Source organism: Mesocricetus auratus, unplaced genomic scaffold (assembly GCF_017639785.1).
Source record: "Mesocricetus auratus isolate SY011 unplaced genomic scaffold, BCM_Maur_2.0 Super-Scaffold_100007, whole genome shotgun sequence".
NCBI lineage: Eukaryota > Metazoa > Chordata > Mammalia > Rodentia > Cricetidae > Mesocricetus > Mesocricetus auratus.
The window spans coordinates 79,181,838-79,208,013 of record NW_024429191.1 but is presented as its reverse complement, the minus strand read 5'-3'; the positions used below and the strand labels follow the sequence as shown (position 1 = coordinate 79,208,013).

Genomic DNA, 26,176 nt, shown 5'->3' with positions numbered 1-26,176 from the left:
AGAATGGTTTGTTCCACCTAGTTGGGGCTAGCCCATTCCTTTTATTAGGTCATATAAGTTCACACTGAAAGAAAGAACCAACACACAGTTGGTTAAGAAAGCTTATTGAATTCCCATGGAATAATGTGGTGAAGAAGTCCAGGGCAGGGCACCCAGATGGTTCCAGGGATAAAGGCGCTTGCTGCTGCTGCTGCTGCTGCAGGTCTGAGTTTGATACATGGACTCCACATAAAGACTGAAGGCTAGAATCCACACTGCAAAGCTGTGCTCTGACTCTGTGTGTGCACTGCCCCCTCTGTCATATTCTTACCCTACAAATACAATAAGAAAAAGAAGTCCAGGATGTAGCTCAGTTGGCAGTGATTGCCCAGCTCAGGAACCCTAGGGTTCCGTCCCAGCACTGAGGCATGATTGCGGCCCTGTAATCCTAGCACTCATGAGGTTAAAACAGTAGGGTCACAAATGTCAAGGTCTTTCTTAGATACATAGTAGCAGTGGTAGTAACCTGAGCTACATGAGACCCTGTCTCAAAAAATTAATATTTTAGAACTAAAGTCCATCATTTACAGAGTTGAGGCAGGAGGATCTAAGTGAGTTCAAGGCCAGCCTGGGCTACAGTGTTGAGACCCTATCTCAACCCCTTACCCCAAGAACAACAAAAAGGCCAGAGAAAATTCTTTAGCCCATGTATGAGGCTCCCTGCTTGGTGTTTTCACAGTTAAATTATATATGTGTATAATTATTGATATGTATAAATGCATGAATATACATATATACTTACAGATATGTGTATATATAGTTATAGACATGTATATACATATATAGTTATATAAATATGTATACATATATATATGTCATCCTTGTACAGGGTCGTGTTAATCTCTGTATTATTCCAATTTTACTACATGTACTGCCAAAGTAAGCCCTTAAAATGAAATCTGTGTGTGTGTGTGTGTGTGTGTGCGCGCGTGTGTGTGCGTGTGTGTGTGTGTGTGTGTGTGTGTGTGTGTGTGTGTGTGTGTGTGTGTGTGTGTTGGAAGGGAACATGCCACCGCGTGCATGTGGAGGGCAAGGGACAATTTCTAGGAGTTGTTTTTCTTCTTTTACCATGTAGTTCCCTGGGACTGAACTCCCTGGCTGAGCCTTGGTGTATGGAGCCCTCTGGCTGGCCCCAGGGTCTGCCTTACTGCTGTATCTTCCCGGGGATACTGCCTTCCTCTGAAGCTGTCATAGCATGCACACATGCAAATGTTAATTTCCTTCGCCTGCAGAGACCCGAACTCTCCACAGAGTGGCACCAAACCCTCCTTCAATGCAACCGTTTAACAGAAAGCCTCCACTTTCTCCTCTTTCCACCTCTGCTGTAGGCTTCAAGTTCCACCCCCGAGCCCAGGGGTTGGGGACTAGGGTGTGTTCCCCTCTCTCCTATCCTCCAGGTCTCAAGATGACAGACCTTCATCCCACCAAGACATTAGGAGCCAGAGCTTGCAGGACCTGGTAAGAGGCCCTGAGCTGCAAGGTGGATGTCCATCTGAGCAATGTCACCCGTGTTGGGAAGCCCAACCTACCTCTCAGACTTAACTAGACACAGTCTTCCTCGAACTGCTCTGTCCTGCCCCTCACCAGCTCCTCTCCCTGGTGACCTCCATCTTGGAAGAAGCCAGAGAGCCTTTGCCGCCTGCCTAACCTGTGGTAGGTACCTTGGCAGTATATAAATGAGTGTGCAAGGCTTGCTAAAGTACATCTCTCTGTCTTGGAGGTTGATTTTGGAGGGGAGGCATGAGGATGGGAAGGGGGGCTGCCAAGGCTTAAATAAGTAGCCCAGTGGTTTTCAAGCAAAAGAGCGGTGCAGGAGGGGGAGTTCTTGCCCAGCATCCTAACATGCACAAGGCCCCAAAGTGGCACTTCTTTACAGACAGACACTCCCCGCACCCACAGTGGTTTGGAAAAGGGCTATGCTTTCCGTGGCCTGCCGGTCATCTGCCCCTCATTACGGAGAGAATGAATTAAGGATCAGTTCCAAGGGTTTTCAGCAGTCGTTACCTTACCTGTTAGCTGGCTAGATGACACTGGGCCTCTGACAGGTAGGCCTCCACCAGGTACCTCCTTGTGGTCCTCCCTACTCTTCAAGAGCCTTGAACATCCATTCATGTACCAAAAGCAGGGCAGGCACCAGGGTCAAGTGCAGGTGTGGTTTTTCCATCACATCTGGATATTGAGGTGTGGTATAGAGTAGCCACTCCACTGGAAATTGTCACGTCATTCTGTGCAGGTCTGGACACCCAGGAACCACGCACTTCATGATTCCCTGGCTAGCGGTGCTGCTGGTAATGTGTGCTTGTGTGAGATCCATAAGGGGGCAAAGAGGTGTCTGTCACCTGATGCCTCCTCTGCCATGGTGATGTGCAACTCCAGAGGCCACCTGTGAAAGAGCCCGTGTAGGCAGAATTTGTCGAGTGTCAGGAGGCGACTGTGAGTATGAGGGTTGTAGTGTATGAACTCCCTGTGGTGGGTGAGGTGAGTCTGGGTCTCAGAGGGTTGCTTCAGCAGCCTGGCTGTTTCCCTTAGAGATAACGGAGCTGTCTGATGAGAACAGCAGTGACTAATCCCTATAGCTTTGGGTAGGTGGGAGGCCTTTAGAATGCTCATAATTTGACCTGAGTTAGTTATGGATCCTCCTTTTGTAGTAAGCTCTTTCCAGATAGCAGCATGGAACAGGGGGATGTGAAAAGCATATCTGGAGTCTGTGTAAACATTTAGGGATTGCCCCTATGCTAATTGGAAGGCACGGATGAGAGCTATTAGTTCAGCCTGCTGGTTAGTAGCATGGGTGGGGTCCCCTCATGTAAAAAGGTATAGGTGGCCTGAGGTAGTCTGACTTCCTGTATGTGTGAAGGACAGGCAATAGTTCGTCCAGGGTTTCAATGCAGGAATGAGATGGGGAGTTAGTATTGACTGGAGATATTGAGGATGGGCAGGATTGGAAAGTAAGTGTGGCATCTTCTAACAGTGCCACCTGGAGAGAAAGAATTCAGGAAGGAGGTAAAGTTTGTAAACCTTTTATAAGAGATGAGACAGGGAGCTGGAGAGATGGTTCAGGCTTTAAGAACACTACTTGTTCTTCCAGAAGTCCTGAGTTCAATTCCCAGCAACCACATGGTGGTTCACAACCATCTGTAGTGAGATCTGGTGCCCTCTTCTGGCCTGCAGGCATATATGCAGACAGAATACTATGTAATAAATAAATATTTATTTTTTAAAAACTTTATTTTAAAAAAAAGATGAGACAGGCTTGTATGATCCATAAGTCCCCAAACACGGAGGTCAGAGTAGTTCTGGGGTGAACACACACACACACACACACACACACAACACACGGAAGGAATGTTCTCCCCCGAACTCTATACTGCAGGGGAGCCTTCCCAGTCCACCTCACCTATGCTCCTCTCCCCTGGCTCTTCACTGCTACCCTGGATCCTTTGTGTAATAGATCAGCAGGGGTAAGGGAACTGTTTTCCTGGGCTCTGTGAGTCATCCTAGCAAGTGATCGACCCTGAGCTGTTAGGATGCACTGGTGACAACCTGAACTGTGACTGTCATCTTCGTGGGGCCTGGGGTAGAGCTGAGCCCTTATCTGAGCAGTCTGGCACTAACTGCAGTGAGAGCCAAGTTCAGCTGGTGTCCCCAGAGAACTGGAAAGTTGCCTGGTGTGGGACCTCCCTCTCCAGTTGGTGTCAGAAGTACTGAGAATCGGTGCAGTAGCAGAGAAGAGGGTACTTACCCTGCACTCGGGTAGTTTAAAAATAGGCCCACAATTTCTGTGACTCATTTCAAAAACTAGTGCTAGCATCCCCTTCCCTTGGATGTGGGACCCTCAGAATGGAGGACAACTGGCTCAGGTGCACGCTTACTGCAGTTGATGTTTCTGACGCACGCTTACTGCAGTTGATGTTTCTGACCCCGTGTGTAAAGGAGGGGCTTACTGGCTCTGTCCTTATTGGGGCTAGAAAATTGTAATAGTTCCTGAAACCTGCTTTGAAAAATGAGCCACACAGAGTCTACGTGGCTTTGTGGAAAGCTGTTTCCTGGGTATGACTTGTCAGTTGCCTCTTGAACTCTCAGCAGCTCTGAGAAGACCTGCACAAGACCAGCTCTGGAAACTTCCTATCGTGGAGCTGGGGAGACGCCCACAAGGACTCCCCCTCCCTGAGGATTTACAGGCAGTTAACAGTTCCTAGGGAGAGGGACACTTGAGTCCTTGTGCTTTCCCTGTGGTTTTAGAAGCAGTTACCAGCTCCTAGGGGGTGGGGCTTGTGAGGCCCCGCCCACTCCCTGTGGCTGTCTGTAGAAGGTTAGCAGAAGCTGGTGTGGAAGGACTGAACTCAGTGGAGCAGCAGAGAAAGGTTGCTCTCCCTGTCAGCAGACGATTTGTCAATGCGGTCCCAGCATCTCTGGAATTTCCGTTTTCAGAGGATGGCCTGTAACATCCCTTACCCTTGGATGCGGTCTGGATTTGTTGGCTGGCATTTCACTGTTCTGTGCTGAGGCAGTAGTGATGCTCTTGTACCTCTAGTGTGAGGCCATAAAGAGTTTCTTCTTTTTCCTCCACCTCTCTTGAACCGCCATGTTTTAATGACATTCAGTCAAGTAGCATGGGGGGGAAGATTCACATGGTCAGGGACTAAGGGGTCCTCAAAACAGCCAGCATCTCCTGCCAGCCTGTGGGGGCCTGAAACACCTTGCAGATGGACCCTGCAGCCTACCTGAAGCCTTCAGATGCCACACCCCTGGCCCAAATCAAACAGTGCCGTCGAAGAGTCTCAGCTGGGAGTGCTAAAGCTTGTGTGAGCTCTTAACTAACACTGTGAGGAGTGGCTGCTTCTTACCATTTGAAGTCAGTTTTGGGGAGGCTGGAGACCCTCTGAGCTGGTGTTTCTTGAGGCTTGTGGAATGACGTGGGATTTTGACCCCAGGCTTTGTCTTCCCTTCCTCCGCACAATCCCCACTGATTGTCCTGAACACGCATTTCCTTGTGTCCTGTCATGAAGGAGACACCACTGACACATGCTGCATTATAAAATGAGCTGACATTTTGGGAGGAGGAGGGACTCACAGAATGATAATGGAGCATGTTCAATCCCTTCCACTGAAACCCCACCTCGAGGTTTCCCTAGAGCCAGGCAGTGTCTAGCTCAGAGCCCAGACCATGGCAACTCTCATAAAGGAAAACATTTAATTGGTGCTGGCTTACAGTTTGAGGATTTAGTCCACTGTCGTCATTTCGGGAAGTAGGGTGGCAGGCAGGCATACATGGTGCTGGAGAAGTAGCTGAGAGTTCTACATGCAGATCCAAAGGCAGCAGGAAGAGAGACACTGGGGCTGGTTTAATCATCTGACACCTCAAAACCTGCCCCCCCATGACACACTTCCTACTCCAACAAGGCCACACCTCCTAATAGTGCCACTCCTGATTAGTCTCTGACGGCCATTTCCATTCAAACCATCACACATGCAAAATGAGCTTAAGCTAGAGGGCCGCTCCATGCTCCATTCCTGTAGCTGGTGTGTGACTGAATAGAATCTATGGCTTGATGGTCATTAAGGGGAGGAGAAGTTTATTCAGTTGTTCAGAGTGAAGTGTGCATGCAGCCTGATTTAGGCAGGAGTCTTGGATGCCAAGGTGTGTATGCATAGTATGTGAACACGAGGATCTTGGAACGTTGGGTGGATTATGAGAAGTGTATGCGCATAGGCCACAAACCAAGTGAGGTTCCCAGGTCACTAACCTTTTCCCTACGGCTGTCTGTCTCAGTCATCACCCACCCCTTATTTTTTTGTTTTTGTTGTTTTTTTTTTTGCTTGTTTGTTTTTTGTTTTGTTTTTCGAGACAGGGTTTCTCTGTAGCTTTGGAGGCTGTCCTGGAACTCGCTCTGTAGACCAGGCTGGCCTCGAACTCACAGAGATCCGCCTGCCTCTGCTTCCCGAGTGCTGGGATTAAAGGCGTGCGCCACCACCGCCCGGTAAAACAAAGATCTTTTTAAATTTAAAGCAGCAACTAATCAGGTTGGAAGCTTGAGTATGTATGACCCTAAGAAAAGCCGTATTCTTTCCTCCCTGAGGTTTCCCGGGATTTTCAAAAAGGCTGAACTCTGTTTCCAGCAAAGCTCTCCTACTGGGTTTCATAGACCTAGACTTTTACCTTATCAATTGGAATCCTCTCAGATGCCCAGCTCCTACTCAGGAACCACCCTGGGATCTGATTTCTGTCCCTTAACCAACTTTAAAGACACTTCAAACCTCACAAAAATGATGGTCTATTACAGTATATATGACTACCGTAATGACGATGAAGCAGTTTTCTCTCTTTGTTTCTCTTTTCGCTTTATCCCTCCCCTCACACGTGCTCTTTTTTTTTTAAAGGATTTATTTATTTTATGTATATGAGTACTCTATCTGCATATACAACTTTATGTGAGAAAGGGGCACCAGATCTCATCATAGATGGTTGTGAGCCACCATGTGGTTGCTGGGAATTGAACTCAGGACCTTTGGGAGAGCAACCAGTGCTCTTAACCTCTGAGCCATCTCTCCAGCCCCACACGTGCTCTTGAATGTGCTTTTTGTTCTGACAGTCTTTTTTTTCAGGTTTGCATATTTAAAAATTATGCATTCCAATAATTAAAATCATTTGAACAAAAAAAAATGGCACTCTGATCAAACTGCATTTTACATCCTGCAGGACACCTTGGACTGTAATGAGCGTTCTTCCCACCAGCCTGGTCGGTCCCAGTGCCATGTCAGCCCCAAATAACACACAGAGACTCTATTAGTTACACTGCTGTCCTCCAATGTCCAGGGCTTCTCATTGACTAGTTCCATCTTAACTATTAACCCATGACTACAAATATATATTTTTATAAGGACTTATCTCTTCCGAGGTCGCCAGACTTGCACCCTTTCCTCCCGGGATCATTCTCCACTCTTGACTACATTTCCCAGAATTCTCCTTGACTCCTAGTCCCACCTATCTTGCTTCCCTATTGGCCAACAGTGTTTTATTTATACCAATCAGACAAACATATACACAGAACGACTTCCACCATCATTGGACCATCTTGAATTTTCCTCTATATTTTCTCCACCTCCCACCCAGCTTTTTCTTTCACCAACGTGCAAATTGTTTTCCTTCCCTGCTAGCCAGACCAACAGATGGGTGGGAGAGGCAGGGGAGGCCTTCCTGGTCAGTAGTTCTGATTCTTTGATGTGAAAGGGGCAGCAGTCTTTTAAACTTGATTCAACCTCTTTGCATCTTACAAAGTTAAAACAGCTAAAAGAAGTAAAACAAGAAGGCATTGCTTGTGGAATGTACAGTGCATATTGGCGGCGCTCACCTCATTACGATTCGCCAGTTTGCTTCTCTTGTTCAATCGTTTCTTTGAGGGCAGAGGATTTTTTCTCTTGCGTTTCTGCCTTCTTCAATTTCAACTGATCGAATTTCTCGATCTCAGCCATATCGGGTTTGTCAGACATAGTTGCTGGAAAGAGCCAGCAGGGCGTACGAACACGGAGAGTTGGATCGCTCAGAGGACGCCACCAATTCTGAGTCTCTTTTATTTTATTTTATTTTTTATTTATTTATTTTTTTTTTGGTTTTTTCGAGACAGGGTTTCTCTGTGGCTTTGGAGGCTGTCCTGGAACTAGCTCTTGTAGACCAGGCTGGCCTCGAACTCACAGAGATCCGCCTGCCTCTGCCTCCCGAGTGCTGGGATTAAAGGCGTGCGCCGCTACCACGCGGCGCAACAATCCTTGTTTAGCCTGAACCAAGTTCTTAAAAGTTTAGGAGATACTTCAAGCTCCCATGGGTAGCAGAGGGAGCCTCCTTTTCTGTTCTCTTAGACATTCTTACAATTTTTAATAATTCAAAGTAGTAGGTCTTCGGTATTGAGATAGTAGCTTCTCCACCCCTCCACTAAGCCAGATCCAGCTGAATTGAAAAAGTAAAAGAATAAAAGAACTTCTGGGTGAGTTCTCCAGTCCCAGAGATCCAGGCAGGAGAAGTCACATGCCTGAACTAAAGCGGGTGATGACGTGTCTGCCACCAGCTGGGTTTGTACTCAAGCACGGTCAAAATCTGAACTCTTTAGGGTGGGGACTTGGGTGGCTGACAACTTCAGGGGAGGAGCTGCTGTAGCAACCAAGAATTCTGGAGCTGGGCTTTTTGGTGCCTTTCCCTCCTTGGAGAGTCTCTAAAAGGGTGATGTTTGGAGAGAGACAGAGAGAGACACAGACACAGAGAGAGAGACACATACAAAGAGAGAGACAGAGACACAGAGAGAGACACAGAGAGAGATACAGAGAGAGGGAGGAATGAGGTTTTCTGGATCAGGCAGGATCGAGCTGGAGGTTCCAAGCAAACACAAAGTTTATATGAAGTTTGAGAGGACGACTCTAGATGATTTTGCAAAGAACCCAGGTTATCACCAGCATCTTAGGGAAAAAGCAGTTCAGTGAACAGAACAATGCTCTTAGTCTTGTTGCTAAAAGAATTTTAAAAGGGTCTCAGAAGGAAGCTGGAGAGTCATTTTATGTAGTTTGGAAGAAAAACAGGCCAGACAGGTTGTAAATTCTTGAAGCTGCTGGGGGAGGCAGGTGACATGGGGAAAAGAAAAATCATGCATTTAAGTCAACCGTGGAAGTCTGCAAGCAGCTGTAGGATGGGAGTCTTCAGAGAAAACAGAAATCTCAGTGTCAGGGCAAGTGTGCTTACGATTTTGGTCAGCATCTAAGGAAGTCAGAAAGGGGAAAAGAAAAGATACGGTTTTGTTCAGAAATAAGAAAATGGCAGGCTTAGGGGCTTAAGGCCTGAGGGACTTCTGGGGCGTGTAAGTACATTATTTCCCTAAGGGGATAATTATTCCTCCAATCACCTTAACAAACCTTCAGATAAATCAACTTTCCTGAGGGTGGTCTCCTGACCACCAGGTGACTGACAGGATCATTTTGAGGAGACAATAGTATGCAATCTCTAATCCTGGAGCCAGATAAGATTGTCATACCTAGTTATAGCCAGAGGAAGAAGTAAGATTCTGTTCTTTCAACCAAGAGAGAGTAGCTGCCTCTTAGAGGGTCCAGGGAAGTCCTGTTCCTCCACCCTACCATATGGTAAACTGGAGCCGGGACCTAAAGCTGATGATGAGTCTATCCTCAGTGCCACCCAACATCCCCCCCCAAGGGCTGAGGCCAGAGATGCTGAGATGGCTCAGAGCATAAGAACCCCTCTTGCGCCAGGCGGTGGTGGCGCACACCTTTAATCCCAGCACTCAGGAAGCAGAGGTAGGCGGATCTCTGTGAGTTCGAGGCCAGGCTGGACCGACAGCCTCCAAAACAATACAGAGAAACCCTGTCTGGTAAAACCAAAAAAAAAAAAAAAAAAAAAAAAAAGAACCCCTACTGCCACACCTGATGACCTGATGACCCACATGGTATAAGGAGGGAATTGGCCCCCACATGTCCTTTCCAAACTTTGCTGTGGCACGCACATCTATACATGTGCACACACATGTACAATGAAATAAGTGAAAAAAAATTTTTTGGTATTGTTTTGGAGGCTGTAGGTCCAGCCTGGCCTCAAACTCACAGAGATCCGCCTGCCTCTTCCTCTCAAGTGCTGGGATTAAAGGCATGTACCACCACCGATCGGCAATAAGTGAAATTTTATAAAAAGAGTTGAGACCTTAAAATTTTATGGGAGATGAGCTACTATTCGCCATCCATCCAGCTACTTACAGTAGAAATGGGTCAGATAAGTACTGCTGGAGATTGCTGCCTGGATTAATGTTTCCAGACCCTTGGCATCTAAAGAATTCAGGCATACACAGATTGCAAAGTGGCAAGGAAACCTTATTCAGAAACCATGCAAGAACACAGTGAGCAGTGGACTCGAGACTGTTAGTCTGTGAAATGCTTACTATTGGTGGCCTCCTTTATGGGCTCGAGGAGCAGCTGTCAGTTAACGGCAGGTTATGGGTGGTCTTTCTGTTTTGATTGATAGACTTGGATTATGTAAGTCTTTGCTTGGTTCAAACATTTTTTTCTATGATGTATCTGATATGGATCATACCCACGCAATTATGCATAGACATAAGATGGTAAATACGAGATTTTCCCTAAAACCTCGAAGGACAGAGTTTGCCTCACTGGGCATGCACTTGGGTTGGATTGACCCCCTACTTTCCATCGCTAGGAATGTTATAGAATATGTTTGAATGAAAATTGGCCACAAAAGAGTTACTAAGGTAAAATCAGGAAAGAGTAAGCACTCCACTATTAGAAGTGTGGTGTGTATGCAGCTCAGTGCAGGCGAGGGCCCTATTGCTAGCCTATTGTTAGTGTGTCTTCATAGCTCAAGCCAAGTGGAGTCCTAAGTTGCTAAGCCAATCCTGTGCCTGTCAACTACTGAAGGATATTCAGTCTCTTTGGAGCTGCTGGGTAGGGGCACCAAACTACTGTCTCCTTCCTAAGGTTGTGAAGTCTCCATTGGGAACCACCTACAAAATCCCTCAGACAAAATGACATCATTTGGCAATGATTACTAAAGTGTTCTTCTTTGCTGACCCACCTGTAATCAGAGTTGTTGGATTCTGGAAGAGAAAAATTATATGCTTATTGAGAAGGGGAGGCAAGGACAAGCAATAGAAGCAGAGATAGGACAGGCACCCCCAGTGTGGGAACACCAGACCTTGAGCAGAGACCCACTTCCCCTTCTGCCTGGGAGTAGGCAGCTGTAAGACAATGTTTAGTAAAAACATCTTTACTAAAAACGATACAATAAGTTCCTGGAAAAGGCCTTCCCACGGAAACCGCCCTGACTTCGACCTTGTCCAAAGACTAACCACACCTTCAAAACCCACACACATCCACCTCTGGTGTCAGAGCAGAACCAGCCAGGGGAGAGGAGAGAACAGAAGCTTCTCTGGTGGGAGCCTTTCTTAGGAAGTTTTCTTGAACCTTTTTGGGGCCTGCTTAAAGTTCTCTTTACATTGTTGAACGAGTCTCTGTGTTGTCAATCCCCGACACCCTCCGCACGTTCTCGGACACAGGCTGAGAAGCAGACGCGACAGCTGAGGCCCGGCCCAGGCTTTTTTTTTTTTTTTTTTTATTTATTTATTTATTTATTTATTTTTTGGTTTTTTCGAGACAGGGTTTCTCTGTGGCTTTGGAGGCTGTCCTGGAACTCACTTGGTAGTCCAGGCTGGTCTCGAACTCACAGAGATCCGCCTGCCTCTGCTTCCCGAGTGCTGGGATTAAAGGCGTGTGCCACCAATGCCCGGCTCCGGCCCAGGCTTTGATCCTTAAATTCCAGCAACACCCATATTGGCTAAGCACGAATTACATGCCAGGAAACTGCATACAAAATAACTTACCAGAAGACCCCTCCACCACAACCATTCTCCCCCAAACCACTGTCTTATGCTGCCTAGCCTACTGCCCCTTTGCAGCATACTCAACAAGCCCGATTTCTTTCTATTATGGTCTAAAGAACAAATGTATTCATTCCTAGCCTGACGATTCCTTCCTCTCTACCATGTCTCAAATTTAAATTGCTTCTCATTAATAAGACTGGTTATTCAAGGTTGCTGTCTCAACTTACCCTACAGCAAGAGTAATTATCAGGGCTGGTGATGAGCCCTAGGTTCAGGTCTTAGTCAGACAGATAGACAGACAGACAGACAGACAGACAGACAGACACACACACACACACACACACACACACATGAAGCAAATTATCAAACTGGCTTGGGTCTAAGAAGAATCTATAAGAGTGAAGCATTCTAATGTATGCAGTGATGGGGTTTTATTGAGTAACAACAAAGGTTTGGCAGATAAATAGTGATCTGCACTCATTTCATTCTGTTATATATTTGAATTTACTTTTAAATTGCTATTATTTTGCTTTTTTTTTTTTTTTTTTTTTTTTTTTGGTTTTTTGACACAGGGCTTCCCTATGGCTTTGGAGGCTGTCCTGGAACTAGCTCTTGTAGACCAGGCTGGTCTCAAACTCACAGAGATCTGCCTGACTCTACCTCCCGTGTGCTGGGATTGAAGGCGTGGGCCACCACCACCTGGCTTATTTTGCTTTTTCTTATGATTAAGTTTTGACATAAAGTTTTTTATTATATTGGCTTATCAGTATATATGTTTCTGTATGCTACCATTATATATATATGTATCATATATGTTTACATAATAAAGTCTCCCCCAAAAGAGTTTAATTTAAATTCATTTCTTTTTTTTTTTTTTTTTTTTTTTTTTTTTTGGTTTTTCGAGACAGGGTTTCTCTTTGGAGACTGTCCTGGAACTAGCTCTTGTAGACCAGGCTGGCCTCGAACTCACAGAGATCCACCTGCCTCTGCCTCCCGAGTGCTGGGATTAAAGGCGTGCTTTAAATTCATTTCTAAGTGCACACATAACCTTAGTCCAAATTTCTTTTAATTCAGTAAGACTTAAATAAATCTAATAAATTAATTTTAATTTCTTGGTAAGATAAAAATGCCCCTAGAACTGTTAACACATTTTTAAAATGTTCTAATTTTACATTTGTTTATTTATATATGTGACTTTTCACACACATATACAGCCGTCAGTGGGAGTCAGTTCTCTCCTGGGATCAAACTTAGGTCATCAGACATGGCAGCAATCATCTTACCCTGATGAACTATCTTCACTGCACTCCTTCCAAACAAAACCCCACAAAACAAAATGAAAAAACAAAATACAAAAAACAAAAATTAATAGAAAGGAACCCTCAAGTATGAAAAACAATTAAAAACTTAGTGAAGATCTTTTATTTATTTATGTTTTTATTTCTTTTATTTTTATTTTTTGGTTTTTACGAGACAGGGTTTCTCTGTATTGTTTTGGAGGCTATCGGTCCAGCCTGGCCTCGAACTCACAGAGATCCACCTGCCTCTGCTTCCTGAGTGCTGGGATTAAAGATGTGCACCACCACCGCCCGGCGAAGATCTTTTTTTTTTTTTTAAGTGTGTGTGTGTGTGTGTGTGTGTGAGAGAGAGAGAGAGAGAGAGAGAGAGAGAGAGAGAGAGAGAGAACATGAATGACTTCAGATTTCCCTGGAGATGGAGTTAAAGGCAATTATGAGCCACTTGACATGGGTGGTGGGAACCACACTTGGAACCTCTGGGAGAGCAGCAAGCACTGCTGAGCCCTGACAAATGTGTTTTTTTTTCTGGGCTGGTGATGAAGGTCTATGATTCTAGCTGCCCAGGGTGCTGTTTCAGGAGAACTGCAGTTCAAGAACTGAGTGAGTAGACTGCAGAATAGCTTCAAGACAAGGTTCAAAAAAATAAGAAAGAGGAGACCTGAAGGTGTAGCTCAGTAGGAGGTGCTTGCCCAGCCTGTTTAGATCTGGGCTCAATCCTCCGTACCCAAGGAGGAAAAAAGGCTATTTTTAGTTAAAAAAGAAAGAAAAGTATGCCAAAAGAGAATTTGAAAGATGGGGAATATATATATATATATATATATATATATATATATATATATATATGAAGGTAGGTTGTTCGCTAGACACAAGATAAGTGGTAAATGGGTGCTTTATTGGGGAACAAGTTACACAAATAATAAAGAACCACTGGGCCCTTCCTTTTCCAAAAGATGCTGTCTCTGCCCTTCCTATGAGATCTGCCACCCAAGAGAGAGAGGACCCACCCCATGCTTCTCCACCTTCAGGTCATAGATGCACCTGAAGACACGCCCAAAGGGGTATGGCCACTAACACAAATTCACTGGCAAGGAGACACTACTACATGTGAGGGCGAGGAGATTGAGCTGGAGTTTGTGAAAACAGATGCAGATGTAATTGTGACGTAAAATCAGAAATCAGGCAGAGTTAGGAGAACTGGGGCTTCTGGAGGAAGTTGACGAACCCAGAGATGATGGACTCCCTCCCAAAAGTTTTCTGTGTAAGAGTGGGGAGCAGATACATTTGAGGACTGAAAAGGAGTAAATATTTTCTAATAGTTAAGCTGGATGGCAGTGGCACACTACTTTAATGCAGGCGGATCTCTGTGAGTTCGAGGCCAGCCTGGTGTTACAAAGTGAGTTCCAGGACAGCCAGAGCTGTTACACAGAGAACCCTGCCTCGAAATAAAAAAAAAAATCTCCATCCACACAGGGTTTTTCTACCTCATTTCCTCATACACTGGTTAGCCTCTGGTGTGTATGCAGCTAGAAATAGAAACACAGACACAGGTATTAGATATGCTCACAATTATACATGCATGTTTGTTTTAATGTTTTCCATCTTGAAGGGTGAGATTTAGTACCTAGGACAGTACTCAGTATGTACCTGGCCTTTGACATTTGCTGAATGAATGAATGAATGAATGTCAAATGACTCAATCTGTATAATGCAGATCGCCCTCCCTGCTGCAACTCCCCAGGCTTTGCCATCTGACAACCGCTGATGTCTGCAGGCTGTCTTCTACTCTAATCTGGTACCCCTGAGAAAGTCATGTCCTGGGTTTCAGGCATGAGAGTAAGGCCAATGGAGAGGAATTCCGTTGCCAAATGATGAGTTATCACTCCATTGTTGGGGACCGTCTGTATTGTTGCAGGGCCATATGTCACAGACTGGTGTCTTCTGTGACATATGGGTCTGTTCCTGAGTAGGGGAGTGTGGATGAGGGAAGGCTAGCTACAGGTGTTAAAGAAAAGACAGAGACATAAGATCATATCAGGAGGGCAGTGTCAGTTAATACTGAATGCACCAGTTTATTCATGCATCATCTTAAGTAATCAACCAAAGGTGGGGACAATGGCAGATAGCAATTACTTCCCTTAATCCTAAAGACACACTATTGGGCTATCAGGTGCTCCATAGCTGCAAGTATCATCTAGTCTTCAGAATGTGTGTAAACTCGGCGAGGCCTAGGTCTATTGTTAGATAGGAGCCATTCACCACTGAGACCAGGACATCCTGTGGCCATTAGCTGATATCTTAAAGACAATAGGAGTCAAGGCTCTGAACTTGTGGCAGGATCAAACAGATTTCCAATATACAGCCCCGACACTCCATCCATTCGACATCAGATCTAAACTATCGTGTGTGAAGCATCCCTTGGGAGTCTCACAGCTGTGCATCCAATTTGAACAGAACAGGAAGCAGTCAGATTTGAGGCTGTGCAGAGCTGGGTGAGGGGAAGAGTGGAAGGAGAGGAGGGAGGGGTAACTGGAATTGGAATATAAAAGATGAATTAATAACAGTTTTATAACTAATAGAGCATCAGTGTGCTTATTTTGGGCTGAGAAGGGAGGTTTCTTGTTTCTGACGAGACAAGAAACCTCCAGTTACAAAATGGCGCTGTAGGTAAAAGGGACCAGTCAAAGAAACACACCCTGAGCAGAGCCAAAGAAACACACTTTGGCCCTGCAACCAGAATCAAAGAAATGTACCCTGACCCTAAAACCAGTGCCAAAGGAACACACTTTGTCCCTGGAATCAGAGTCAGTGAAAGAAATGTACCCTGGCACTAAAATTGGAGCCAAAAGGCTAAAAAGGACCAGAGAAAGAAACACACTTTGGCCCTGAAGCCAGAGCCAAATCTGACCCTAATCCTGTGTAAAAAGTAACCAATCTCGGAGCAGAGCTCTAGCCAATCTGAGCTCAGCACTGAAATCGGACCAATCCCTACTCTGGAAAAACTTCCCCACCCCCAAGAATCCCTATATAAACCCTGTGTATTTTCAGCTTGGCTGGTCCAGCTGCCTTCCAATAAACGCCTTTGGATGAGCTTTGGGTGAAGATCTTCTTTTGCAGCGGCAACAGAACAGGCGACCCTGGGCAGAGCAGAGCAAAGCAGGGCTGTAACACTTGCCCGGGAAACCTTCCTCGGCAGAGCAGAGTTGTTAAACTCTTCTCCCTGCTCCCCGCTCTCCACTCTCCAGAAGCAGAACTGAACTGCAGCAACTTCTCCGGAGAAACCTCCTGCCTAGCAAAACTGCTACACTAGGTAAACATCCCCAGCTTGGAAGACCCTGTCCTGCCTGAGCGGAGCTGATACACCGGAGAAGCCTTTCTCTGAGGCTGGGCTGTAAGCTGCCAAGCTTACTGCAACCTGTGGTGGTCCTTGGCTCCCGAGCTCCAGGATACCTTTCCACCTGAGCTGTGTAACACTGAGTATTCTGTGACTCCCGAGTGCCAGAATACTTGACCCACTCCTGTTCTATCCTGTCCCGACCCATCCTGAAACGCTTACAGGCACCAGCAACTTGGGGCACGAACTTCCAAGCAGAACCTGACAAAAACTTAAAAAGGAATTCTAAAAAGAACAGAGGCAAGCACAATTTCTTGGTAGCATTTTCTCAGGTGGGCTCTGTTTTGCTAGAGACAAGTAGAGGCTCGAGGCTCCTTTAGGGGAGGCTTCCTGACTCAGCATAAGTAGCAAAAACTGTACAACTCTTTTAGCAATGCTGGTTAGCAGATAAAAGACTCCTGGCCAGAAAAACATTGCGATATATAATAAACACAGATTCAGATGAAGAAAAACCTGTAAAGGTTTTACAAGATGTTTAAAAATATACGTAGGCTTGGAAGAGAAAAGAAAAAGAATAAAGTGGTTAAAAAAAAAAAAGAAATAGAGTAGTTGGGTGTGGTGGCACACACATTTAATCCCAGCACTTGTGAGGCAGAGGCAAGCAGATCTCTGTGATTTCAAAGCCAGTCTGGTCTACACAGTGAATTCCAGGATAGGCAAAAGTACACAGAGAAACCCTGTCTTAAAAAAAGGAAAAAGTGGGCCAGGCATTGGTGGCACATGCCTTTAATCTCAGCACTTGGGAGGCAGAGGCAGAGGCAGGCAAATCTCTGTCAGTTTGAAGGCAGCCTGGTCTACAGAGAGAGTTCCAGGACAGGCTCCAAAACAATACAGAGAAACCCTGTCTCAGAAAACCAAAAAGAAAAAAGAAAAAGAGTAAAAAAAAGTCACATAAGGATGCAAAGTACACAGGATATGGATACTGTATGTTATTGTGTTGGGCCCCAGCCCCACAGGATCTCTGTGAGTTGCTGGTCAGCCTACAAGTGCAACTTGTTTTCCAGTCCAAGTGCTTCCTGTTTTCTAGTCCTGGCTTACTGCCCTGGCCTTGACCCTCTGACATCAACATTCAGCAGGAGGAAAACATGCTCTCTTCTACCTGGGGTTTTTTCACTGTGCTGTAAACCTGTATATAAAGCTCCTCCCTCCTACAAGAGAGAGGCCTCTTAGCTTTTGTAATGAACACACACACACACACACACACACACACACTCTCTCTCTCTCCCTCTCTCTCTCTCTCCTAGCAATAAAGGCAGCATGCACATGCATTCTCCTAGTACAAACAAGTGGACATCTGATCTCTCTTTTCCTGATACCTCAGAGTTGTGTGTGGTGCTGGCGCTGCAATTGGAGGTTCCATTGAGATCCAGAGAGACTTGGAAAGACTGGCCAGATAGAAGACTCGGTTGAGGAGAGACTTGAGAAAGAAAAGAATTAAAAACAGGTACCTCAACTTCTAACAGTAAAATTGAATGGTCAAATCTCCAGGCTTTGCTTGAGAGATCACCTTCTAAGGAGAAGGTATATTGTATTAAATCTCCAGGCCTTCGCCCGACACAAAGGTCTGGAAAGAAAGGGGAACCTGAGAGATCGCCCTCAGTTGGAGGGTGGATTGGATTAAATCTCTAGTACAAACAAGTGGACGTCTGTCTCTCTTTTCCTGATACCTTGGACTTGGGCTTGTGAAAGCCAGGCACTGCAATTGGAGGTCCCACCAAGATCCAGAGAGACTCACACGGGCTACACACTACATTATTGTGTTGTCTTTGAATTGTTTGACTGCTGAGGAAGGAGCAACAGCTGCTAAAATTTCTAAAATATATTTGATTATAAATGCTGCTGTATCGGGGCTGGAGAGATGGCTCAGAGGGTAAGAGCACTGACTGCTCTTTCAGGGGTCCTGAGTTCAATTCCCAGCAACCATGTGGTGGCTCACAACCATCTACAATTCAATCTGGTGTCCTCTTCTGGCATGTAGGCAAAACACTGTATATATAATAAATAAAAAATAAATGTTGCTGTATCAATCCAACTTATATATTTTAAAAATGCCTTGACTTCAAAATTTAAGTCTAAGAACATGTTACTTTGAAAAAAAAGTTTTGTTTTTGTTTCCACAGAAAATGAAGAGCTGTGGATTCCTTCCAGACTAATATGGTTTGATCAAACAAGACCCCCTGAAGCAGTGACCATCATGATCCAAAATCCAAAACAGCTGAGACAATGCAGCCTCACAGACAACTACAGGCAGGATTTGACCAGGTTTCTGGGTTTTCTCAAGATCCCTTTGGGACTGACAGTAACCCCAAACAGCAGGAAGCAGTTTGGAGAGGACGACGCCCAAGTTCCCAAATATTGTTTATAAATAAAGAGGTTAGTAGGTTAGAAATGCCAGAGAAGGCACCAAGACAATTGGGATTTTAATTAAAAGTCCTCAACCTTGAAAATAATGAGCCCTCTGCCTCCCAGAGGCGACTTGTGCTATGCGAATGAAGGGATATTTTATAACCAAAGCTGAGAATCCTGTATTTGAAAATAAAAATTTGCCTGTTGCCCAGAGAGAATGGGGTCAGTGTCACTTTGGACCCTTCTCTGCTCAGGGGCCAGCTCTGTGTGATGCTTCTGTGGGAGCTTCATTGAGCTCCTGAAGTTATGTAAAGCCAAGCTGATTCTCAATTAAACTTGTCTTTCCCTCTTAGAGTTAGCTAGGAATTTTAAGTCGTCCCAGCTACTCTCCCTTCATCCTCATGGAAAATCTATTCCCTGTTGGAAGAGTTCTTATTGCTTCTGGGCCACATTTTTCTCTTGTGTGGCATTAAGAGGCCTGCATATATCCCTCAGCTTTCCCCCTGCATTCTCTACCTGGGCTATACAACAAGACTGTCTGTCTCTACCTGGGCTATACAACAAGACTGCCTGTCTCTACCTGGGCTATACAACAAGACTGTCTGTCTCAACAGTGGCTGCCTTAGCCAGAAAAAGTCTTCCCAGAAAACAGAAAAGGGAATACGAGTTCTCCTTCCCCCACCGTCTCAGTCACAGCCCCGAGACTCAAGCTTATGTGACTGCCGTGTCCCTGTGAGTACCTGCACTGTGGATAACAAAAGGAAGCTTCCTGGGAGAAACATTGGCACAACACAATTACTGATGGTGTCATTTTTTTCTCTGTCTCTCCCAACATGCATCTCGGGCCTCATCAAGATTCACCCAGGGCTTGGTCCATAGCCAGAAAGAGCAAAGTCTTCCCAGACCTGACGGGGTTTAAAGATCCTCACTGCAGAACACGGAGGCTGCTTTGTAAGCGTCAGTCAGAGTCATGAACGTTTCTCAAGAGTCAGTATCCTTGGCTTTGATTTGCCACAGGATAGAGGGGATGGGTGTTTGTACCAGCTTCATAGCCTTCCTGCCTTTAACCCCAGCAGCTGTGTCCCCCAAAACCAAAAGGGTCTAGGTGAAGTCCTTCCTTTGGCTTCTGACCACAGATGGTGACTTTTACAGATGCAAACGTCTTCCATCATGGGCCATTTCAGCAGAGAAGAGTGCGCTGCCTGTGTTTCTCCTTGAGTGAGGACTCTGGCAGAAGGATTTCCCACTAACTTCCTGGGTCTGGGCATCGTATCCAGCTGCTGTAGCTCCACAGGGCATGGGCTCCTGAGTTAGTACCCTCCACAGGGGGCTGGGGACTGGATTTCCTTACTCAGTCCCTTCTCTGGTGTACACCATTTCTGGATGCTGTGTGGCCATTTGAGGTCTTTGCTTATCTTCTTTTTCTCTGCATTCTCAGCCTCTTCCTGGCCTATAAGATGGGACTACTCAAGTATCAAAAACCAATCTTGCCTGAGGGCACCATAAAAATCCCTGGTGGTGACACCTTTAATCCCATCACTCAGCAGGCAGAGGCAGGTGCATCTCTGTGAGTTCAAGGCCAGCCTGATCTACAGACTGAGCTCTAGGACAGCCAGGAATATACACAGAAACCCTGTCTCCAAAAACCTTAAAAAAATAGAAAAAAGCCCCCAACCACGGAGATCAGAATGGTTCTGGGTGATGCACACACACACGAACTCCATACTCCACGGGAGCTTTCCCAGTCCACCTCACCTATGCTCCTCTCCCCTGGCTCTTCACTGCTCCCCTGGATCCTTTGTGTAATAGATCAGCAGGGGTAAGGGAACTGCTTTCCTGGGCTCTGAGAGTCATCCTAGCAAGTGATCGACCCTGAGCTGGTAGGAGATTGTGACTGTCATCTTCTCGGGGCCTCGGGTAGAGCTGAGTCCTTATCTGAGCAGTCTGGCACTAACTCCAGTGAGAGCCAAGTTCAGCTGGTGTCCCCAGAGAACTGGAAAGTTGCCTGGTGTGGGACCTCCCTCTCCAGTTGGTGTCAGAAGTACTGAGAATGGGTGCAGTAGCAGAGAAGAGGGTACTTACCCTGCACTCGGGTAGTTTAAAAATAGGCCCACAATTTCTGTGACTTTTTCTCAAAAAATGGTGCTATCATTCCCTTCCCTTGGATGTAGGCTGGATTTGGTGACTGGCTTCTGTTCTTATGCTGAGGCAGAAGTAATGTTATGGGCCTTCTGAAGGTAGGCTGTAAAGAACATCTTCTCCTCCTCCTCCTCCTCCTCCTCCTCCTCCTCCTCCTCCTCCTCCTCCTCCTCCTCCTCCTCTCTTCCTCCCCTCCCTTTTCCACCTCCCTTGAGCCACCATCATCACACGTGGACAGACCCCTGTCGACAGGAACTGAGAGGTGCCATTAACAATCAGCCCCGCTTACTGGGCATATGGATGAGCAAGCAGCCCCAGTGACGGCATCAGATGGCCATCGTCCTGGCTAGGATCTTGAGAACCTGCTGAGAGATACAAGAGCTTGAACTGTGGAAGCTACTCCTTAATATCTAATGGGCACAAGTTGTGTAAATAGGTGCTTATGTCATCTTAAGTGGCTGTTATGGGGTAGCATCAGTGTCAAACAGGATGCCCTCTCGGCCTACATAGTAATCACCACCCATTGAATGGATGGGAACTTTGGCCCCAGACTGCAAATTAATTGTCACACATACATTCCTTGCCATGCCAGCATCTCACTGACTTTCCTAGGTATAAATCTCCTTGCCTCCTATCACATAAAGGGGACTCAGCATATACTGCAAATATAAATTGGGTTGATGCATCATAGCAGAGGGCCTCAGAAACAAAATGAGGCTATTCACTCCCCCATCCAAGTGTTCAGGGGAGGGGCAGCCTGTGTACTAAGATGGAGTTTGAGGGGAGAGGATCTTCCTCAGAATTCTGTATTTATGGGGATGAGGAGGCAGGTAACATCAGTGCCACCAAAAAAGCTGCTGGCGATGACCAGCTCATTAGGCTGTGGAACCCAACTTCCCCATTGATGTCCCTGGTTCCTGCTGATCCCTGCTCTTCAGCTCTGCCCCGCCCCAATCTGATGCCCATATTCTCCTTCTTCCTGCCACCCTGTCTGTACCTGCTTGATCATAGCTCTACTTTTAGGCTGACATCAAAAGACTGTCCTCAACCTAAGCTTCCATCATGTCTTCTCACCACGTTATACCATGGTTCCTATGCTTTTGCCAGGGATCGGGTTCATCATCTGTCAGGCTTTAGTACAAACACATCTGGAAGAGCCGTGCTCTCTGCTTTTGTTCTGACCCCCGCCTTCCTTTTATTCTGCTCCCGCTTCTCCAAGCGCCTCTCCCATTGACTCAGCACAGAACTGCACCTCCTCTTGATGCACAGCCACCATCACATCCAAACAGTCTCGCTCTGAATTTAGTTGTCTGTCCCTTCTGCCAACCCAGGGGCCCGCAGCTCTCCGGGATGCTGGTGTAAACTTTGGGAAGCTGAGTAACACTAGTGTCTCTAATTCCTGTTTTCTTTCTATCCCTTTGTGTTCATAGCTATTATTAGTACCAACACACTGGCTCCTGTCATCAGTTTGAGCTTACTTGAAGAATTTATGTCCTGCCGGGCGGTGGTGGCGCACGCCTTTAATCCCAGCACTCGGGAAGCAGAGGCAGGCGGATCTCTGTGAGTTTGAGGCCAGCCTGGTCTACAGAGTGAGTTCCAGGACAGCCTCCAAAACAATACAGAGAAACCCTGTCTTGAAAAACCAAAAAAAAAAAAAAAGAAAGAATTTATGTCCTTGTTACCACATTGTAACTAAAGTGCCTAGCACTGTACCTGGTATAGGATTGACTGATGGCAACATAGTTTGTGCTTATCTTCCTGTACCCTGTACCAGGGCAGTTTAAGGAGGCCGTCTTAAAAAGTTAAGTCATTGTTTGGATGCGTGATCTATGGCTCTTTCGTAGGCTCTTCTCTACCTACATGTTTGTTTTTTGTTTGTTTGTTCCGAGCTGTCAACAGTTAATTTTGAGACAAAATCTTGCTCTGTAGTCTAGGACGGCCTGGAGCTTACTGTCTAGTCCACACTGATGACTGATACTGAACTTGTAACTTATCTTTAGCCTCCTAAGTTCCAGCTTTACTATTGTGTGCAATCATCCCCAGTATGTGATAATTGCATCCATTGATAGATGAGTTAAGTGGCGTAATATGTAAAAGGCCCAGCCCAGGGTTTGGCACTAAAACACTGTTGCGAAGGGGCAGCAGTGGTTGCAACCTCCACTGCTTCCCACATCTACCCACTCGTGTTCTTGTGCTTTAAGTTGCTCTCTGATGACACCACACAGAGAAAGCCCTGATATCCATGCTCAGGAAGGAGTTTTGGGAGGTGTCTCCTTCACAGTCAGCTAACTGACCAGCCAGACTAGGACTAGAGGGCCACTCGCTCTGCTTGGAACATAACCAGCCACACGAACCAGTGGTTCCCCAGGCACAGTGCTCCTCTGGGTACCAAGGCTGCTGACCATCCAGGACTGGCACCATTCTTCATATCACTAAAACAGCAGTGTTTCTATGATCAGTAGGCACATTCTCAGCTCTCACGCTTTTTCACTTATTTACAAAAGGTTTCTAACCCTCATGAATCTATTAAAAATAATTCATTAGTATTTTTCATGTGACAGAGGAATAAAAACTTACAGGATAGGGTGACTCTGTCAAGTCAGCCCCTTCCTCGGGAGCTCCCCCTCTCCTCTTCACACTGAGGGGCTGCCACTCTGGGGAGTCTCTGCCAGGTCTTCCTGTGTTATGCCAAAGCTTTTAACCTTGAGTGGACCAGACACACTTGTCCTGAGCTCCTCATTTGAGCTAGGAATGTTTAATCACCCCAGCCATTGTCCCTGGTTCATCCTTATGGAAAATCTCCTCCTCCCCCCGAGGACCCCTTGCCTCATAGATTCTGAGCCACATTTTTCCTGTGTTTCCATGCAGGGGTCTGTACAAATCTCCAAGCCACAGCGGTCACCTGAGTCACAAAACTCCTACCTAGAAAGCAGAAGGGAAGCCAGGAGCTCTGCTTGGCCCAGTGTTCTCCAGTCTTTGTTGGGTTTCAAAAGTATTTGATGCAATCTGGTTTTTCTATAGGAACCCTGCCTCTAGAACAGCAGTTCTCAACCAGTGGGTCCCAACCCTTTGGGGCTCAAAAGACATTTTCATGGGGGTCGTATATCAGATATCCTGCATATCAGATACTTATATTACAATTCATAACAGTAATGACATTACAGTAATGAAGTAACAGCTAAAATAATTTTAGGGTCAGCGGTCACCACAACATGAGGAACTGTATTAAAGGGCCACAGCAGTAGGAGGGTTGAGAAGCACTGCTCTTGTAGGTTCTGGAAGATGTAATTCTGACAAAGAGTTTTCCAGAGAACTCATGTCTGCTAAAGATGAAAAGGCTCCTCCTCCTGAAGGGCACGTCCAAAGATTCTCACTACAGAGGATGGAGACCTTTTTATTTGAAAGAATGGATTTTTCTTTCTGAACTGTCAGTTCTGGATCTATTTTGGATTTTGGACCAAATTGTCCTTACTTCAGTGAGACAGAAAAATATGATCAAAATGGTCACTGCTACAGTTTGTTGTCATAGTTGTATCGTGGGACCTCTTTTGTGAGCTAAAAAGGACACATTTTGTTTAATAGCTAAGAGATGTGCAGGGTATAGGCAATTATTCAAACACCCTTTCTTAAGTCTGGCATGTTAACTCACGTCTCCCAAACAATGAGTAGGCTAGGTCCCCACGTTCCAGCACTGTCCTCACCTGACTTGGTTCCAGACCCTTCTGTTCACCTTGGGCTTCTGTGCTCTCATTGATGTAGTTCTCAGTTTTCCACTGGTCTGTATCCCAGTCTGTCCTGGACAACTTGAATTCTTGTTGCTCACTGAGAAGCTTCATCAGGAGGCCTGTTCTGGAGATGAGCTTAGCACAGGACAGTTGCACTCGGGTGTCAGAGCAGTCCATCTTCAAAGTTCTTATAACGCGAGAAATAAGCCTTCTCACGTTGTTGTTGGGGATAAGGGGCCGCAGCTGCTGGTTTAGCTGAGATTCAAAGTGTTCACCCGGTGCCATCAGCAATGGGTAAGCAAATTCCTTGAAATTGTCATGTGAGCCAGACCCCAAGTCTAACTGTGGCTCTCTGGTTTGCTGATCAGATGGAATTAAATCGGATGGAGGCACATTAGACTCTACAGCAAGATTCTCAGAGGATATATTCTCTGATGGTTGGTTTGAGGATGTTTTCTTCACTATTATCTGTTGCATCCTGGTTTTCTTCAAGAGGTTTTTCAGTATGAGGTTCTGAAGCAGCATATGATTCTGAAAAAGGCTTTTCTGCATAAGTCATGTCTCCTGTAGATGAAGAGACTCCTCGTGCAGGGGGGATTTACCAGGCTCTTCACTGCAGAGGATGCTGGCCTCTTTGCAATCAACTGGAAATGAGATTTTCTTCCCAAGGTTTCCATGTCTCTTTTCAGACTGTAAACTAGGGTTAGACCCCATCACTCTTTTCACATTGGCATTTGCCCTTTCTAAAACAAAAATGGTGTAAGACAAGTCTTTTCATCTATCTATGAACTCAGGTAGCGAATTTGTAGTGGGAGCTTTGTCCACCAGGGACGGTTCTGGGGAAGAAGACACTGCCTCCCCGGGTTCTGTTGGAAGCACTGGCTCTGAGTGGAAGGAATTTCCCACTAACTTCCTGGGCTTCTGCACCAGACTGAACTGCTGCAGCTCTGTGGTGGGTGGGCCCCTGAGCTGCCCATCTTTGGCGATGTTCTCCACAGGTGTCCGGACACTCTGCTTACTCCACAGGCTCTTGTCACTCACTTCCTTGAAGTGCCTTTTCTGTATGCTTCCTGTCCCCTTGAGCACTGTGTCCATCCTGTGGAGGAGTCCTTTCTCTGCCTTCTCAATCTCTGCAAGACTGTCTTCCTCTGCACGGGCAGGTTCCCATCTCTTTTCAATATCTGTCATTTAAATTTGGGACCTAAACAGCTAGACTGCTGCATAACCATGGTAGTTTTTTCTTTCTTGTTAACCTCATCAATTTCTGCATCTAACAAATTCTCTTATTAGATGTAGATTAGAGGAAGACTGTATCATTTTGCAAAGATCCCAGGGTATTACTTACAGTCTTGTACATTAGAAAAAAAAGTAGTATAATGAATGGTGACAACATTAAAATGAAACCTTCCAGATTCCCCTCTGAGAAATATGGCAGTATGTAATTTAGGACACTAATAACACCACTTTTGTTGGTAGAATCAAGAAGCTCATTCATGAAGCTCAAAAAGACCATATTTTTCTTTCTTTCTTTTTAATTTTTTAAAGGATTTATTTTTTATGTGTGCTGGTGTTTTGCCACATGTATGTCTGTGTGAGAGTGTCGGATCCCACAGGCAACTGTGAGCTGCCATATCTATGTGCTGGGAATTGAACCCAGGCCCTCTGGAAGAACAGCTCGTGCTCCCAACCACTGAGCCATCTCTCTAGCCCCAGATTCAACCTTCTTGGTAGGCTCTGAGGTTATGCAAAACACACCCACAGTCCTCACTTGTGGGACAAGTTATAGTGGTGATCTTTACTCTGACCTGGCTAGACTGTCACTTCACGAATTGGTGGAGTATCAACTACCTTTTC

At 45.8% G+C, this 26,176-nt stretch overlaps 2 protein-coding genes and 1 pseudogene across 4 annotated transcripts; all 3 read right to left on the bottom strand.

Annotated features, from left to right (window-relative positions):
- Window positions 1-829: 829 nt before the first annotated feature.
- On the bottom strand, window positions 830-922 carry LOC121141625 (annotated as a pseudogene).
- A 6,473-nt stretch (window positions 923-7,395) lies between these two features.
- LOC121141187 (thymosin beta-4-like) lies at window positions 7,396-7,533 on the bottom strand. Its single transcript, XM_040748031.1, has one exon. The coding sequence runs from the start codon at window positions 7,528-7,530 to the stop codon at window positions 7,396-7,398; it is 135 nt and encodes a 44-aa protein (XP_040603965.1). The 5' UTR covers window positions 7,531-7,533.
- A 1,040-nt stretch (window positions 7,534-8,573) lies between these two features.
- Window positions 8,574-25,906, bottom strand: LOC121141516 (leucine-rich repeat-containing protein 37A3-like). Of its 3 annotated transcripts, none has more exons than XM_040749774.1 (2): window positions 24,299-25,906; window positions 8,574-8,782 (listed from the first exon to the last, which is right to left on the bottom strand). In XM_040749774.1, exons 1-2 carry the CDS (start codon window positions 24,872-24,874, stop codon window positions 8,684-8,686), a joined length of 675 nt encoding a protein of 224 aa, XP_040605708.1. In that variant the 5' UTR covers window positions 24,875-25,906; the 3' UTR covers window positions 8,574-8,683. The 3 variants fall into 3 exon arrangements, 2 of the variants coding, with proteins under 2 accessions (XP_040605708.1, XP_040605709.1); XM_040749775.1 differs by lacking the exon at window positions 8,574-8,782 and adding an exon at window positions 20,832-20,959; XR_005878446.1 differs by lacking the exon at window positions 8,574-8,782 and adding an exon at window positions 23,120-23,519.
- Window positions 25,907-26,176: the final 270 nt, after the last annotated feature.